The sequence below is a fragment of the Diabrotica undecimpunctata genome, chromosome 10 (genome assembly GCF_040954645.1).
Source record: "Diabrotica undecimpunctata isolate CICGRU chromosome 10, icDiaUnde3, whole genome shotgun sequence".
NCBI classification, from domain to species: domain Eukaryota; kingdom Metazoa; phylum Arthropoda; class Insecta; order Coleoptera; family Chrysomelidae; genus Diabrotica; species Diabrotica undecimpunctata.
The window spans coordinates 74952645-74971038 of record NC_092812.1 but is presented as its reverse complement, the minus strand read 5'-3'; the positions used below and the strand labels follow the sequence as shown (position 1 = coordinate 74971038).

Sequence of the window (18394 nt, the reverse complement as noted above, 5' to 3'; positions counted from 1 at the left end):
CATCCCGTATTATAATACGGATAGCACGTTGCACCTCAGCAGTCGTATTTTTAACTTAAGTTTTAAGTTTCTACAGCAGAGAAGCCTCTGTATTCTTGTAAATGCGCTTCTGGCCTGTTTGATTCTGATTCGTATTTCTTGAGAGCTGTCATTGTTTTCATGAATAGTTGTATCTAGGTATTTGAATTCTTTTACTATTTCAATAGGCTGATTCTGTACATATATCTCACGAATGTCCTGAGTTGTCTTTGTTATTATCATATATTTCTTGCTCTGTTGAGTGATGGTCCATATTCTTCTTTGCTTACTGCGGTCACCTAATTAAGAAGTGTCTGTAGGTCTTCATGTGATTCGGCTAAAAGAACTGTATCATCATCGTATCTCAGGTTATTAATGATTATGTCATTAATTCTAATGTCTACGTTTCGTTAAACCATTGCCTTACTTATATGTCTTCCAAGTATATATATTAAATAATACTGGTGTATGTATACACCCTTGTGGAATAACTCTTTGTACTTCTATTTCTTCTAATGTTATTTCTTCTATTCTCACTACTGCTTTTTGGCCATAGTATAAGTAACACAAAAAAGACTGTTTTCAAATATTTATTAGGTAACTTAAAAATTAATTACATAAATAAAATGTAATTCTAATCATAAAAACTATTTACTCACTAATGCGTAATAATAATAGTTTATTGAAAACACTGAAAAGTAGAATTTGAATATCAGTGTAATAGAAAATTATAGAAAAATACTACCAGTGGAGAGTTTCCAAGATATATTAGTAAGTTAAAATCTCTATGTACATATATATATATATATATATATATATATATATATATATATATATACATATATATATATATATATATATATATATATATATATATATATATATATATTCTATGTATATAGAGATTTTAACTTACCTTTACTAAACATTCCGTATATACGAGTCCTAATGGTATGTTGGTATTTATTTAAAATCAAGTTGGGTTCACAACTAGTGGCTACTGATTCGCTTACTTTATTGGTATAATCAGAATCTTTTTGTTTTCCTTCATTTGCTAATCGCCTTATGGTTGGCAAAGAAATTTCTAACGCCTCAGCAACACGCTAAAATAAACAGTAAATAAAACAACTTTATTTTCACGGTAATTTTCAACTTACTTCACGAACAGCAGAAATTGGTAATAATGTTTGTCCAGCTTCCTTTTCCAATTGAAAATATTTAAGCAATTTTAATATTAGTACCTGTTCTTTTTCAGTATATCTTGTCATCTTGTACAAATACAAATAAAACCTCAATCACAATACTATGTAAAACAAAATACAAAATAAAATTAAGCGTCTATATTCTTTGATAAAATTATAATTATACAAAACAAATACTGACCTGAACGACAACCGTCACTAGCTGTTCGAACACTTCGAAAGAATGGGCAGCATGGACGAAGTTTTATGTAAACTGTCAGTAATAGGCGTATTTGATTGGCTAGAGAAAGCGCATATCTAAATATCAACGAATCAAACGTAGGTTACGAAAGAGCCGCTTATGTATGTAAGCTTATTCTAACGCTGCAATATAGTTCTGTTTAATCACGGAACTACCGCTTTCTCCGTCACATCCAACTTAATGCATTAGAAAGAAATCGAAAAACTGTGATGCACTGAAAAGTACCTCTGGGATGTTCTTTACACAAATATTCTATATAATTATTACATACAGAGTACGCCAAACCTCTGGCTTTGTTTAATTACGGGTAAACTATGGAGTATATAAAAAATTTTTAAAACAAAACTGATGTGTATCAAAGGCGTCTTTGATTTAAAATTATTTTCGATTATACAGGATCAGTCAGATCAACGGAATGAACCAAAGTTGTGTGTTTTTTTTAATGGAACACCCTGTATATTAAAGCATTTTTAAATGTTTTTTCACATCATAATTCATATCCTCATGCTAATCGCCTGTTTTGATTGAGGTAAACACATTTAAAGCACCTTGTAAGAAACCTGAATCACTTCCTATGTGCGTAATAATGAGACGTCTTCCTTTGCCCGAAGGTGCTTTTAAGCCGGTTGAAAGTCCCTCAATTTTTTTCCTAAAATTGAACTTTCGTTCCAAAAATACAATCCATGAACTTTTCTTCATTACGAATTATTCAAATTATACTTCTCGTTTTATGAATAGATTTTTGGAGTGGTTTGTGACCTTGAATTATTGGGACAAGCGTACGAGCCGATACTTTCGTTAAATCTTCACACAATGCCGCGACGTCCTCTATAAACATATTTTGATTTCTTCTACGTAATCCCCATAAACCGATTTTATCATTATTTGTTTTTCTCTCTAAAAGAACAAACACCTAAGACAAGACACAAAAATAAGAATCTATAAAGCAGCAATTAGACCTATATTAACATACACAGCGGAGACAAGACCTGATACATCTAAAACGAGACGGCTACTAGAAACAACAGAGATGAAGATACTCCGACGAATATCAGAGAAAAGTCTGTTGGATAGGGAGAGAAGCCAAAACATAAGAAGAGCATGCAATATAGAAGACATAAATGGATGGGTGACAAAACGGAAACAGGAGTGAAACGAACACATTAGTAGAATGGCAGATGATAGGATAGTACGAATATCACGAGATAAGTCACCAAATGGACCAAGAAGTATTGGCAGACCAAGAAAAATATGGTGCGATAATTTAAACAATTTAGGAGGCTAATATTGAAGAAGAAACAGGCTTTAAAGCCTACATACAAGAAGGAAGAAGAAGAAGTTTTTCTCTCGCAGATAACCACCTTCTTTTATCCTGTTTATCAACAGATGTATTGCACGTTGGTTTTGATGCCATATTACCAGACTTTGCGCTCATTAAATACTTCTGGCCACCTGATTTTAATGGGTTGTCCTTGTCTTGGCATTCAGGTATACTTCAACGGCACTGATAAGCTGCACGAGGTACTAAATTTCGCAACAAGGCGAGTCTACTTTATTCAGTTCGGACTTACATCAGATGTAACCGGCAAAAATGATAATTAAGAAGTGAATTTGTGTGCTAACAAATAAATATATAGCCGCTTTAACCAACTGCTGCTCGTTGTGTGCTGTAACCAACAAGTGTTTACGAACTACAAAATGTCTGCCTTGACAATCCTATTAAATTTGGATTATACAATACACTTGTAGAAATAACCATCTGCACGTAAATTTGATTGTGATATATTTAATTATTTTATTTAATTTGTGCATACTGTATGGATATTTTGCCGTTTTGTTAGTCCATATACTCAGATGTCTAAATTATTCAGTTGCATTACGGCCGATCTCACATATTTGTTTGGAAATTTTTAAGCTCTAGGGAGAGAATAGTAATACCTGTCACTCTTACAAAAAAAAATTGTACGCCACTGGAAGACCAAGAATAACTCGGAATGGTAATTTCGACCTATGGAAACTATACCAAATGCCATCAAGTGAGGAAAACACATGCACAGGAAATAAAATGAACTGAAAGTCCCTGGGCATAGCACAAAGAATTCAAATAGGGTTTCAAAGAAAATATCAGTAATCTAATAATTTAGAATTATTACAATAACCGTATATATATATATATATATATATATATATATATATATATATATATATATATATATATATATTGAGATGATTGGTGTTTAAAGAAAATAATTTATAAGTTATATACTAGAGAATTTTATAAAAATTATTAATGTGAGGGCATTTTTAAGAAATTAGCATATAATAATTGTAAAAAGTTGTATTTTAATAATTATAATATTGTAGATATATTTAAGTGAGCCATGTGACTAGGCAACCAAAAATACTCTTGAAAGTGACAGATAGAAATTCATAATTAGGAATATAAAGTGGGGTTATAATAATATGTTAGTTTAAAATGTTTAATTTATATATAGTTACTGATTTAAGTGTATATTCTGATCTGAAAAGCCTAAATGTCAACAAAATTATCAATAGAAAAGTAAGGAATTCTCTAGATCACCGGAGATTGCCTTGTTTGCGAAATGGTTTGTTCCAGAAAATTCAGACATGTATTTAATAGAACAAATGGAACATGATTTCTGGCTAGATGATTCTGGAACATGAAAAAAGATATAAATACCCGGTGATTTGGATTCAAGATGTCCATTCAGTTAGTCAATCAGTTATGTGTTACAGTTACTATGATGGCCAGTTTTTTAGTATGAAAGTTAGTTAGAGTCAGTCAATCAGTTATAATTGTTCAATATAGTGAGTTAAATCAAGATTAAGAAACAGTATAAAGAAAATATTATTGAAGATTTAGAATTATGTTTTGTATAAATGATGATTGGATAATGGAAGAAGTATTAATTGAATATTAAAATTAAATAATATATATTTGGTGATTGGATATTGGTATATAGAAAAGAAGAATAAATATAAATGCTGTTTGCTGGTTTGCTTGGTGGTTTATAAATGCTGGTGAAGAAAAATATCTTAAATTGGTGGAAGCTGATAATTGAAAAAAGTAATTTCACAAAAACAAGGATAACCGAAGATGCGAAGAAGACATTAAGTGGTGATTATAATCTATACAGTGGAAAACAGTTCATTTAGGCATTCAGTGACAGAAAGGTACAAAAATTTGTTAATATAATTTAGTTAGTGTCATAACAATTTCAATTTTGAAGATAGTTTGTTTAAATTTTACATTGTCTATAGAATTTAATTAGTTTCATAAGAATTTCAATTTAAAGATAGTTTATTTTAAATTTACATTGGCTAGGTTAGATATATATGTGTGTTTCATAATAGATATAATAAAGATAATTTAAAAAAGTACTTACAAACTAATTCTTTGAGAACCGCGATAAAAACCCTATATTATTAAAAAATACTCATTGCTCATCATTCACAAACAATACATCATAACAATATATATATATATATATATATATATATATATATATATATATATATATATATATATATATATGAAAAATATCTAACATTTTTTTCTTTGCAGAATTTGGCATTCGGAATGAATTTACACGATTTTGCCTGCATATCAAAGTTGCCACCTAATTGTTCTCTTCCTGCAACATTGGGCATTGACTTCAATGATACTACACAGCCTGCAAATTTTGAAATTGTGTCTTCCTTAGGTGAGTATGATTTTCGTACACCTTTCGCTAAGTTTTTGTGAAACATTTCTTATACCTTCCGTTTATTTTGTATATTACAATATATATTACGAAGTCAATTCTCCTAATTGGTTGGTTTCGGTTCTGCGATACTTAAAATCTAAATAACGAAACCGGTATTATAATCTCGTAATTAAAAAACTAGTTATATTCATATAAATAAATTACACATATCGATTAAAAAAAAAAAGTAAAATCTAAGTGTTTTAAAGATCATGAGTGTTATTAGCGGGGGTAGAAAACCCCCCGAAAAAGATGATTTAGAATGCGATATGGATGTGTCCCGTCAGGATCTTCCAGCTTCTCCAGTGGAGGAATTTAGAGGATTTCAAAATCGCAATAGATAAGATCATGTTTCTGAATCTGTTTGCGGGAAAAAATTAAACGTAAACACGGTCATTAACACAATAAACCAATATTCTTCAAAATATTTTTTGTTTATATTCAAATTAAAACAGGTAAAATAGGCAATTTACATAAAATAGATATGACTAGACTAATAAATTACGGTAACAGAAATTAAACATGATGTAGATAACACAGCAGTAATAGGAGCTAATAAAATAAAGGTTGAATTAACTTAAAACGATACTATATCATCATCATCATCACGTAGCGCTACAACCCTGGGTAGGTCTTGGCTGACTGTACAACTTTTTTCCAATTTGTTCGGTCTTCCATCAACCTAGGGTCAAATGGAATGTTCATTTTCCGGAGATCTGTTTGGATGTTATCTCTCCATCGCATTCTGGGACGTCCGAGTGGTCTTTTGCCTGTGGGAATCTCTTCCCATACCAGTTTTACCAGTCTATCGTTATGCAGTCTGTGCACATGGCATGCCCATCTTAGTCGCTGTGATTTAATTTCTTGGACAATATCGGCGTCATTGTAGAGTGCTTTTAATTCGATATTGGTTCTGATCTTATACTGGTTTGTGGTGATGTCATGGCGAGGTCCGAAAATTTTTCTAAGTATTTTTCGTTCAAAGCGTCTGAGCTTTTCTTCGTTTGCTTTGGTCATGGTCCACGTTTCGCATCCGTATGTTATTACAGGTCTGACGATGGATTTATAGATTTTGATCTTTGAACTTCTTGTAAGATTTTTTGATTTTATGAGCTTATCCAGTGCGAATAGACAGCGGTTTGCAGATTGGATTCTGTCTTTTATTTCTTCAGTAACATCGTTGTCAGCTGTGATTACGGCCCCCAGATACTTAAAACGTTGTACTCTTTCAAAATTGAAGGTGTTGATCTTCAAATTTTGTCATATTCTGTCTCTTCGTGTCGTTCTATTTATACACATATATTTCGTCTTCTCTTCATTAATCTTTAGCCCTACTTCACTTGTTGCTCCTTCCACCTTGTTGAAGATGTCTTTCGTGGATAGGATGGAGTCTCCAACGAGATCTATGTCATCTGCATATGCGAGTAATAGCTTGGGGCCTTGAACCGATAGCAATTCTGTTTTTATTTCGGCCGAACTCATGGCTTTCTCTAATACAAGGTTAAAAAGTAGTAGAGATAACGCATCACCCTGTTTGAGCCCACTGTTGATTTCAAAACTGCCAGACAGTTTATTATTTACACGTACTTTAGATATTCCACCCTCCATACAGACTTTGGTTATCCGAATGAGTTTCTTTGGTATTGAGAACTCCGCCGTGGCATTCCATACTTGGCTTTTTTCTACGCTATCATATGCCTGTCGACAGTCTATGAAAAGATTGTGTATGGGTCTGTTATACTCCCAACCTTTTTCTAGAAGTTGTCTCAGCGTGAATAGTTGATCTATTGTTGATCTGTTTGCCCTAAAACCGGCTTGATATTCGCCTAGGACATTTTCAGCATAAGGGATTAGTCTACTAAGAATGATGTTTGAGAGGGTTTTATATGCCGTGTTTAGGAGTGAAATTCCTCTATAATTCGCGCATTTTGTTTTGTCTCCTTTTTTGTGGATGGGCACTACTATGTTTTACTTCCATCGTGCTGGTATCCTTTCTTCTAACCATATGTGCGTTATTAGCTGGTGGATTTGGCGATGTACTGCGTCTCACCCATATTTCAGAAGTTCTGCTGGTATATCGTCCGTACCCGGCGCTTTGTGATTTTTCAGCTTATTTAAGGCCTTTTGGGTTTCTTCAATGGAGGTAAATAAAAACGATACTATACATACATTCCAATGTTTTTTACTCAGGTAAAGGGAGTCATAAGGCAAATAGATTTCGAATTAAAGGAACAGGAATTAAAAGAAATTATTAAACCGAAATTATAGAATAATTTTGAAGTAAGCCACGTAAAAAGAATTTCACGTAAAATCGACCAAAATGAAACTGTTCCAACAACTACAATAATTATAGTTACATTTAGAGGTCAACTTTTACCCACTAGGGTAATGATAGGAAAACTTTTGGATGAAGCCGAAGAATACGTGTCAAGAGTAACGGAGTGTCTTAAATGTCTAAGTTACGGCCATATATACACAGTGTAGACCAAAAAACGTTGCCAAAAATGAACCAATTATGCATTTACTGTAAAGAAAAGCATTGCATAAACACAAAGGAAGTTTTTCAAGTGTAGCAAAAACTAACACAAATGGTAACCGCTATACTGTTACTTAAAAAAAAGGAGGTGTGCTATATACCCAGATATCGATCAAACACTCGAAGAACATAAAGAAATAATTTCAAATCACAAAATTTTAACACAACCTGTTTTCAATCAATTTAAAAATATACCAAATTATAATATTAGTTGTGATGATATTAGCACTTTAAATAAACAGATAAAAACTTGCTTTAACTTTTTTAAATGTAGAAATTAAAAATAGTACACTTATTGAAAATATAAAAGACAGTATAACGCAAATTCTTTCAGACTGTGAGTAACTTAAATATACTAAGTGACATAGAAATCCGAACACCCAGTTTAAATGATTTTATTTTAATAAAATTTTGTATAAGTACTTAATGAAGCATAATAAGTACATGATTAAAATTTTAAAATGATTGCATTGCTTTAAAGCCATTTTACCTTTAATAATGTATGGAGGCACCCCGATGTGTTACGCATTCTCCAACGCGCCTAGGCATGCTTCTGATCAGGTGGTCAATGTCCTCTTGTGGTATCTCATTCCAGGCAACGACCAACTCCTCTCGAAGTGCTTGTAGAGTCTGAGGAGGACGTTGCAAATTGAGCAATCACCTACCCATCATATCCCACACGTGCTCAATTGGGGATAAGTCGGGAGATCTTGGTGGCCATGCTAACAATGTGGCATCATTATGTTGAAAGAAGTCTATTGTGACTCTTGCAACATGTGGTCGGGCATTATCTTGTTGGAAAGTTAGATTTGCCAGGGTGTCAAGATAGGGTAAAAGGTGGGGTTCTAAAACTTCTTGGATATAACGCTGCGCGTTCATGTTACCTCTGATGAAGATTAAAGGTGACCTGGAACCATAAGCTATAGCACCCCAAACCATAACTCCAACAGTGTGAAGAACATGTCTTTCAACAAAAAACTGTGGATTCCTCCTTTCACCACGTCGCCTTCTAACCCTCGCTCGACCATCGTGCATGCCCAAAACAAAATCGAGACTCTAAAGACTAAAGACAATACTGTTCCATTCCTGATTCCAGAGTGACCGTTCTCTGCACCACTGAAGGCGATTACGGCGGTGTTCTGGAGTTAAAGGGAGGACCCAGTGTGGTCGGTATGAAAACAGTCCAAAACTTCTCATTCCGTGTTCTGCAAACCATTCATTTGCAATGGATCTGGTAGTGGAGAAACGGTCTCTTAAGGCCAATAATCTTAGGCAGCGATCTTCACGGTCTGTTTTTCTACGGCGGCGTCCAGTGCCCCTTGCTCTTTGCGTACGGCTTTCTTGAAGTGCATGCCTGACAACACCTAACCACGGTGTCTACACTTCTTTGCACTCTAACTGCAACTTCCCGAAAAGAAAGTCCAGCTTCCCGAAGTCCCATTACCCGGCCCCTATCAAACTCACTAAGTTGATGAAATCGTACAGGTCTCCGTACTCTAGGCATCGTAAAGAATGTCAAGAACCACAATCCGCCAAATTTTCATTTTTAGATTGTTAGTGAATTTAAAAACAAAAAGTATAAAAACCGGAATCTCCAACTGATAAGGCTAAAAACTTTATCACTTGTTTTTTTTTCCAGTAAGATAAATAAATTACACCAAATTTTATTGAAATAAAATCATTTAAACTGGGTGTTCGGATTTCTATGTCACTTAGTATATACTGCAATGGAATGCTAGATCAATTTTGTGTAATAAAAGTGTCACTTTGACAAATACATTTTCGATAATAAAAATTAATTTAGTTTTGCTTTCGGAAACCTGCTTAAAGGAATCTTCACATTTTTTTATTAATAATTTTAATATAATTAGACACGACCTTATTGATGGTTATGGAGGAATTGCAATCTTATTTAGAAAATATGTCGGTATCAGTGTCAATAAATAAAAAATATCAAAATCCATTTGTACTGTATATACGCCAACCCAAAACTAAACATTAGAGAAACAAATTGGCTTACCTTTTTTGATAGCCTGGAAAAGCCATTTTTGGTAGGAGGCGATTTCAATTGTCATCATACTGCATGGGAAAATAATTATTCAAATATAGGGAGTTCAAGGCTTCTTGGTGCTATAGAGACATGTATCTTAAATTATTTAAATACAGGAAACGAAACATTAATACCTAGATTTGGAAGTAATAATAAATCGGCTATAGATATAAGCTCCAGAGAATTAACTTTAAATTGTAATTAGAAAACTGATATTACACCATTAGGTACTTCCAATCATTTTCCTGTTCTAATTAAAACGTATTTCAATACTACTCAATTATCCTGTAAGTGTAAACACAAAGTTAATTTAAATAAAGCTGATTGGTCATTTTTCTCTCAGTTAGTAGATGAACAATTAGATGAAAGTAATAACGAAAGATCATAGAGTTTTATAGAGTCACTAAATCATGCTCCAAAACTAGCAATCCCACAAAAGAGAACAGATCAAATCAGAATATAGCAAAGTTTGCTGGAATCACAGATGTTAAAATGCTTTTAAATGTTAACGAGAAGCTTTTTTGCTTTACAAAAGGCAGTCAAATTTAACTATTTAAAATTTAAAAATTTAGTAGGAGTCGCAAAAACAAAGTAAAAAAGATTCTTGGCAAAATTTTTGTAAACATCTCGACAGAAACACACCTATAAAAGATATATGGAAATATATATAAAGAAAATAAAAGATACATTTAATCCTTCAACAAATAGGATCCCGGTAGGTGAGTGGGTAGAAACGTTCTTCAATAAAATTACTCCAAGTTGGGTAAAAACAAATATTCGGCCGATTATTTCACTGAGCAAGGATGATATAGATAGGCAATTCTCAAGTATGGAAATAAAACAAAGCCTCAAAACTAACAATAATACAGCACCAGGAGTTGATAGTATTGATTATAAAATGCTCGCTAGTTTGTCAGAATCGAGTATAGAAGTTTTTCACAACATAATAAATACAGCTTGGAATTGGTTGGAACTTCCAACATGCTGCAAGGAATATTCAGCAATCCTAATTCTAAAGCCAAATCGAGAGGCGGAAGATCCAGATAAATATAGAGCAATTTATATAGCTTCTTGTGTCTTAAAAACTTAAGAAAGAATGATCAAAGTCAGACTAGTCCATTCGCTCGAAAACAATAAAAAATTACCTGAATTGTAGTTTGACTTCGGAAGAGGATGTTGAACCATTGGAAATATAGGTAACTTAGTAAGTGATATAAATATTGCTTTTACTAACAACAAATCACTTCCAACAATTTTTGTAGAAATAGAATCAGCATATGATAATATAATATTAGACATACTTTATAAAAAAAATGGAATCTCTCAAGCTTTGACCTCGCGTATCAGATTACTATATTCCGATAGAACGGTGTCAATAAATATAAATGATGAAACATTGGGCTCTAAGACGACCAATATTGGATTACCACAAGGAAGTATACTAAACCCTGTAATATACTTAATACATACAGTAGATCTGGAATGTAAAATTAAATGTAGAGACTATTTCTATACTACAATTTGCCGATGATATTTGCATATATTTACCATGTCAATAAAATAAAGAAGGGTGCAAAACATTAAATATAGCTTATAAGAATCTGGATAAAATGGTCTAAAAGTTTCCAGGAAAAAAAACAGAAGTCTGCATTTTCACGAGAAAAGGAAAAAACATTCCAACCGAAATAACATTGGATACAACAAAGTATAGCGTACAAGCATCGGTAAAATACTTAGAAACGTATCTGGATAGAAAATGACATGGAAAAATCACATAGATTATCTAATCAAGAAAACAGAAAAAGGAATTAACATCTTACGGTAGTATGTGGAACAAAATGGGGATCAGACCCAAATGGTGCAATCCTTCTGTACAAATCCTACATTTCTGTACATTCCTACAACACTGGTTTATGGTTATTTCTTCTACGACCAAGTTTCAAAAAGTCAACTAGAAAAAGTAGATCACGTAGTAAATAAGTGCCGAAGGCTATATAGTGGCTTTAAAAAGTACACCATTTGATTGTTTATTTGCAGAAGTAGCTGAAACTCCACTAAAATATCGCCGATAGATTTTAGCTTCCAATTTTCATAGCCAAATTAAGTTCCAAAAATAGCGACTTAGTTCAAAATAGCAATATACTGTTTACATCCGATCTTACCCATAGTTATTGGAAGTCGAAAAAAAGTTTAACTGTTACTGCGTCATACTATGTAATACATAACGTAATAGAAGAAATACACTCTTCAGATATAGATCCATTATATAGTATAAATATTTACAACATCCATCCAATTAACTGTGTTTTCTCTCAGAATATTCAAAATTTTACCCAAGGATTAGAAAATTTATATATTTAAGGAAGATTTAGAAAAGTATCTTTCCGGATGTCGATATATATTCACGGATGCATCAAAGAGCAACAAGAAAGTAGGTTGCGCTATATTTGATTCACATAATAACCTTAAAAGATCTTTTAAATTAAATGAATAACTTACAATATATACTACACAATTAATCGACCTATTGGAAGCTCTCCTATATATAAGTAATATGAAAGTTACAGCAGAAGCATTTGCAATTTGTTCAGATAGTAAAAGTGCTGTTATGAAAATAAAAAATATCCACCAGGTTAATAGTAATTATATTTTAACCAATTACTAAACTTGGTGAAAACATCAACTGCAAACTCAAAAAATCAATGTATTATTAGTTTTGGTTAAAGGGCATTGTGTAATAAAAGAAAATGAAGAGGTAGACGAAGAAGCTAAAAAAAGGAAGTAGAACAGGAGAATATTTAAGGTATAAATGCCCTCACAATGAAATTGCTTGCCCATACTACTAACAGAATGGAGAGAAGTACCGAGCCTTCTCGCCACTGTTTGTTTTTAAAACTGTCTGGAAGTAAGCGGTTTTTCTCGTACTTTACTTACTTTATCGTGTCGTTTTATGTCATTCATAAAATTTCGACCCAGTATCGGGCTACGTCGGTTCCATCTTTGTTGGCAAGCCACAAATCTTCATGGGTACATCGATGAGGAAAGTTTCTGCGTGTAGCAAGATGTTCCATATTCTGTGTTTCTCCACAGTCACAATATCATCATCTTGGTCTATTTTTCTCCATTTTGCCATGTTCGTGCCGTTGTTCTTAAAACGCCAGGACGTACACCCCATTTACTTCCCGTTAGCTTTCTGGGTACGCTGTTCCTAGTTGTTACTTTCCCTCTCGTTTTTATGCAGTGTTGTCTGTAGATGAGGGACCGGTCCAGAGGTACTCCAAGATATATAGGTTGGTTTGTGTGTTCTAATGTATTACCATTCCACGCAATTTGGAGTTTTCGCTTGGCTTCCTTTGGCGAAGGTGGAAAGCGCAGACTTGGGTTTTAGAGGGATTGGGTCTCAGGAAATTCTGCAGGTAGTACGCTGTCATTGTTTTTAAGGCAGTTTCTAGTTTCTCCTCCACTTCTTCAAAACTATTTCCTTGAGCACATATTGCAAGATCGTCAGTATAGAAGAAGTGCTTGGTTTCAGTCGGCGTAGGTTGGTCGTTTGTGTATATATTGAGGAGCATTAGTGCTAAAACACTTCCTTGTGGGAGGCCGTTTTTATGAACTCTCCACCTACTTACTTTACCCTCCAGCATAACGAAAAAACGTCTGTTTTGCAGTAAGCAATATACGACCTTACCCAGATGGTGGTCATTGAGAGTGTCGTATAATTTTCGGAGCAATGTTTTGTTCCTTACTGTGTCATAGGCTGCTGTCAAATCTACGAAAGCAGCCCCTGTTATAAGTTTTTCTTCAAAGCCCTCTTCAATGTGTTCTGTTAGTGAGAGGACTTGACCGGTGCAAGATTTGCCGGGTCTGAATCCTCCTTGTTGTGGAATGAGGTGATTTTTTTACATTCTGGCGAGTATGAGTATCTCGTATAGTTTGAAAAAGTAACACAACATCAAAATAGGTCTGTAGCTACTGGAATTTTCTGGAGCCTTTCCTGGTTTTAACAAGGCTATTACTTTAGATTTCTTCCATGATTTTGGAATTTCGCAGGCTTTGCAGCACGTGTTATAAAGTTGCAAGATCCAGTTTTTTTCTCCTTGGCCTAGATGCTTTATTTGTTCACTGCATATATCATCCACATATCATATTTTTTAACCTGTTCATACCGTCGTGGAGTTCTTTTAGTGTAAAAGTAGTTCCTAGGTGATTTGTCTCCGAATCCAATCTTCTTCTAGTGTTTGGGTTTCGGTTCGTCTTCCATTCATAAGGAGTTGAGCAGCGACTTGGTTTGCTGTAACCTTGCAATGTGGTTTATGTTCTTTTGGATCACCGCAAGTTTTTTTACAAGGTTCCATGCTATTTTACTAATATGTGTTTGTCATGTCCATTTTTTCCAGGGTCTCAATCCACTTTTCCTGTCTGATTTGACTTAGCTGTTGGAGTAGTACTGCTCCGCAGTCGACCGTTTCTTGGCTAAAAGGGTCAGTGGAATAGAGGGTTTCGTATGTTCTCATTAGTTCTTTGGACTCGCTGGACATCCCGGGAACATATTGTTGTCTACGTCCTCTGGCGATAGCTTTTCTAGACACATTTTTGAGTACCCCTACAAATTTTTCGTAATTCTCTACCCCTACAAATTTTTCGTAATTCTCTACTTTTGCTTCAAGACGTAGCAGCTCAGAATCTAGCATGTCCGGATACTTCTGCCAGTCTGCCTTTTTGAAGTTAAATCTCCTTCTGAATGGAATAGCTTGTGGTCTGACAATTGGAAAGATATTTATACCAATTGGTCTATACTGAGTTTTTGGTATGGGGCCATATACTACTTTGGTACATCGGTCTTCGAGGTTATTACTTGAAAAACAGATATCCGGGTTATATCTTCTTTTCCAAACTTTGCTCTGAAAAGATGATGGAAGTTTAGGATCATGGATTAATGTGAGGCCACTCGTTTCGACCCAGTAGGGGTTAGTTGGGGGTGAAAATATAAACGGCTGGTTTGGGGGCTTGTATACCGAGGTTATTGTGCATTTTCCGATCTCAGTGGTTATTATCTCTATACCGTGTACATTTGTTGTTCCCACAGATGAGACTATGGTTTGCGTTCTGACAAATAACGCACTCCCATGCTTATTGTGTGGTATCTCCGCAATCAGTTTCATACCGGAGACTTTCGGTCTCGCTGCAGTTAGGTTTCTGTGGGTTTCCTGGATGCACATTACCTCACATTTCATGTTCTTGCAGAATTCTGATAAGATGTCTTGTTTGGCTGTAGTGATGCCCTCTATATTTATGCTCGTTACTATCAGTGTTGGCTCTGAGAAGAACCGTTGTGGCTTGATGGTTGCCATCTGATTTGGTTTGGTCCGGTGTTGGCAGGATTAGACGTTTCCAGGGTACGCCGTCAATAGTGCTTAATTTGTAGTTGATGTGGCACTATTGATCTCGTGGAGGCTCCTTCCTTGCCCCCCCCTTTTCTCTGTATTGTGCGGATTAAGGTTCAACTATGTATACCAACTCCTCACTATAAATATAAAATAACATTAAGTGATTCTCTTAATTGTCCATGTTCAGATGAAGGTACAGCGGAGCACATTTTATTAAGCTGTCCTAAAATAATTAATAAAGTAAAAGTATTAAATGAAGAAATAACCAAAATACCGAAAATCAAACCACATGACCTAACTCAATTATTAAGATCAGAAGATTTTTATCAAATTTTGTAATAACCTATTTTATGTATTTAAGCTTGTAACCTATGTATTTATAATGCTCAAACACACACACATTCTCTTAATTGAAATGACAGTCGTTCATAGTAATTTTTGTTTAAGGTAAATTTAATGTATCTCTTAAACCAAATATTGGTGAGTTGTTAAGACCTACCACGATGAGCACCGCTTTGTTCCTGCAAAATCAGACCAAATTACGTGGTATGACGGAACATTCCAAAGCCATACCCAATTGTGTTCCAGACATTGAAGAAAAAATAAAGGAATGTACAAATTTAGGGCCTTGCGATCGTTCTGATCCAAAATACTTTAGGTAAAGTATTTTTATTTTGAAAACAAGACTTTAGTGAATTATTGTAATCGCACATTATTTTGTAGGTTTGGAGGACAAACGATGACCTCTTCATCTTTAGTTCTTGTATCTATTGAATGCAGTGAAGAATCTACAAATGTAATTGTTAATTGTGAAAATATTGTCTTTGGTTCTGTTATGCTCAACGAATTGATAACCATACTCTCTTTATAATTTGTTATTGTTCTAATGTGAAAAATATAAAATTATATTTCTTTCAAAATACATAAACTATACTAAATTATTAAGTTAATTTTTTATATTCATAGTTCATTTAAGTATATATATTTATGTATAAATTTTTTTATTTATTATATTAAATTGTCAGTTAATTGTTTGATTTTTATTTTCTAAGAGACAAACAATATACCACGTTGTATCTTTAATGGGAATTAACTACAATTTCAGTTGAAAATATGTTTTATTTTCACGTTCCGATTTCCACTTCGGAAAACGTTCTTAAAATAAAATTAAACAAATAATTTCATTTTGTTACTTGGTATAGTCGCCTCGTATTTCGGTGAGACTGTGTAAAAATATATTTATCTATAATAAAAGCAGACAATAAAAATTAAAATAAAAGTACTCTACCAGGAGTAGTTATTAACTGCAAAATTATATATGACTGAGATGTATAATAATACAAAGTTTTAATATTCTTATCGATATTTACATTCAGATGTGCCTGGTATTATGTTTGAAAATATGGGCAGTCACCTAGTTAAAGTTATCATCGAATTGTTGATCAGTCCACGTGGACCAAGATCCAATGAAAACATCGGATATCGCTATTATGACAAATCACAATGCGTTATCTTGTACCGGCAAACTTATTTCGGCATTCTTGGGGTAAGATAACAATATTTGCCTGAGTGACCGAAACCATAAAGTAGTTTATCCGAAAAAATTTCGTTTCGACCGCCCAGTGGTTTACACTGGGTAGGTAGGTATAATATTTTATTTTATTTTAAACTTTATTTTTAAACGAAATATTTTTTATTTGGATGAGACCTGGTATGATACTCATGACACTGTGAAAAAAATTGGACGAATAATAACAAAAAGTATTCTAATTCAGTACCGCCCAATAGAGGACAGAATTATAATTTTACACTGTGGTGTAGAAAATGGATGCATCGACGATGTATTAGTAATATCTGCAAAAAAATTAAAGACGTGAATCTAGATTATGAGGATATGGAGAGTTCAATTTGTGAATCATGGTTTGAAAAATCTCTATTATTGACAAATATTTGAAAAATATTCACATACATATCGAACAAATGTAGTTTACAAGGATATCTGCTTATGGGAGGAATATCGGTCACAAAATTGGAGGAGAAGAAAACAAAGGGATCTTGTTACTCAATCCTTTATTAAAAAGATTTCATATATAAATCCATACACATTAGGTCATCTAAAAGTAAATCGATATGCTTACAACCATAGACAAAATTACACAGAATAACTTAACAAAGAATTTTCAGCTATCAATATAATGGAAATGAAATATAAAAAAAGTTCAACTCAGGAACCATAGATGTAAACGTTCAACGTTTTTTTTTTTGAAGAAAAAACGGAAGTTAGTTTTTATAAAACTCACAAAGAACGGAAAGTACGTAAAAATATGTAAAGAACAGTAAACTTTATAATTTTACGTAGATACTTTTAGAATGTGGCACCCGTGGTGTGATAATAATTCTGCGGCTGAAGAGCCAGTGGAAACCTCTAATCAATTGGAATATTTACAAAGCTGTGTAGTAAAACGTATGCGACATTTTCAATACCTCTCTGATGATCCCAAACATATATGCTGAAACATGTTTATGAAGGATTGTGTTCTGAATTGTCTAAATCAGTGGCAATTGCAGAAACATGTTTATCGAGTGCCCAAAGCAACCTGCTAAGAGATTATAGGAGAAACATCTTCTTCTAGACAGAGGAGAAAGGATTGTGCAAATTCAAACAAATAGAACGTCACTTAAAGGAAACTATAATCAGAACAATATACAAAGTGGATGCGGCTAATATTTTTCCAACTATTGAAGCCTTCGAAGTGAACTGGTTCGAAAGGACATTCTCTCATATTCAGCAACAACACTTTGATGATTTCTTAAAACTCATAATTTTAAGTAAAAAACTAGAGACAAGCGCCAAACACTAATGTTAAGTACTAGAATAATTATTTCTTTAAGAAACAATTCTATCAGACAGATAACTGAGTATCAAAAAATGAATTTAGGTCTGTTATTTATAGGTTTCCACTTTAACATCTTCTATATAAATTTATCTTCTCGTCTTAGTACATGCCCGAGCCATTTTAACCTTTGAGCCTTTATATGTGTGACTATATCTTCTCCATTTATTTCGTTGATAAATAATCGTCTCCAAGAATTTTTCTGATGTTCTTTCTTTCTATAATTCTTATCTTTTCTTCATCTCTATTAGTCAGACTCGTGTCTCTGCTGCGTACGTTATGACAGGTGTGATTGCCGT

General features: G+C 33.5%; 1 protein-coding gene across 1 annotated transcript in view; it reads left to right on the top strand.

Annotated features, from left to right (window-relative positions):
• Nucleotides 1-16231, top strand: part of rb (adaptor related protein complex 3 subunit ruby) — a 40911-nt gene extending 24680 nt beyond the window's left edge. Inside the window, exons 12-14 of the mRNA XM_072546755.1 lie at nucleotides 5048-5186; nucleotides 15649-15859; nucleotides 15925-16231. Coding sequence (XP_072402856.1) covers nucleotides 5048-5186; nucleotides 15649-15859; nucleotides 15925-16072 — 498 coding nt within the window. The 3' untranslated portion in view covers nucleotides 16073-16231. The remainder of the gene's footprint in view (nucleotides 1-5047; nucleotides 5187-15648; nucleotides 15860-15924) is intronic.
• The last annotated feature ends 2163 nt before the right edge of the window (nucleotides 16232-18394 follow it).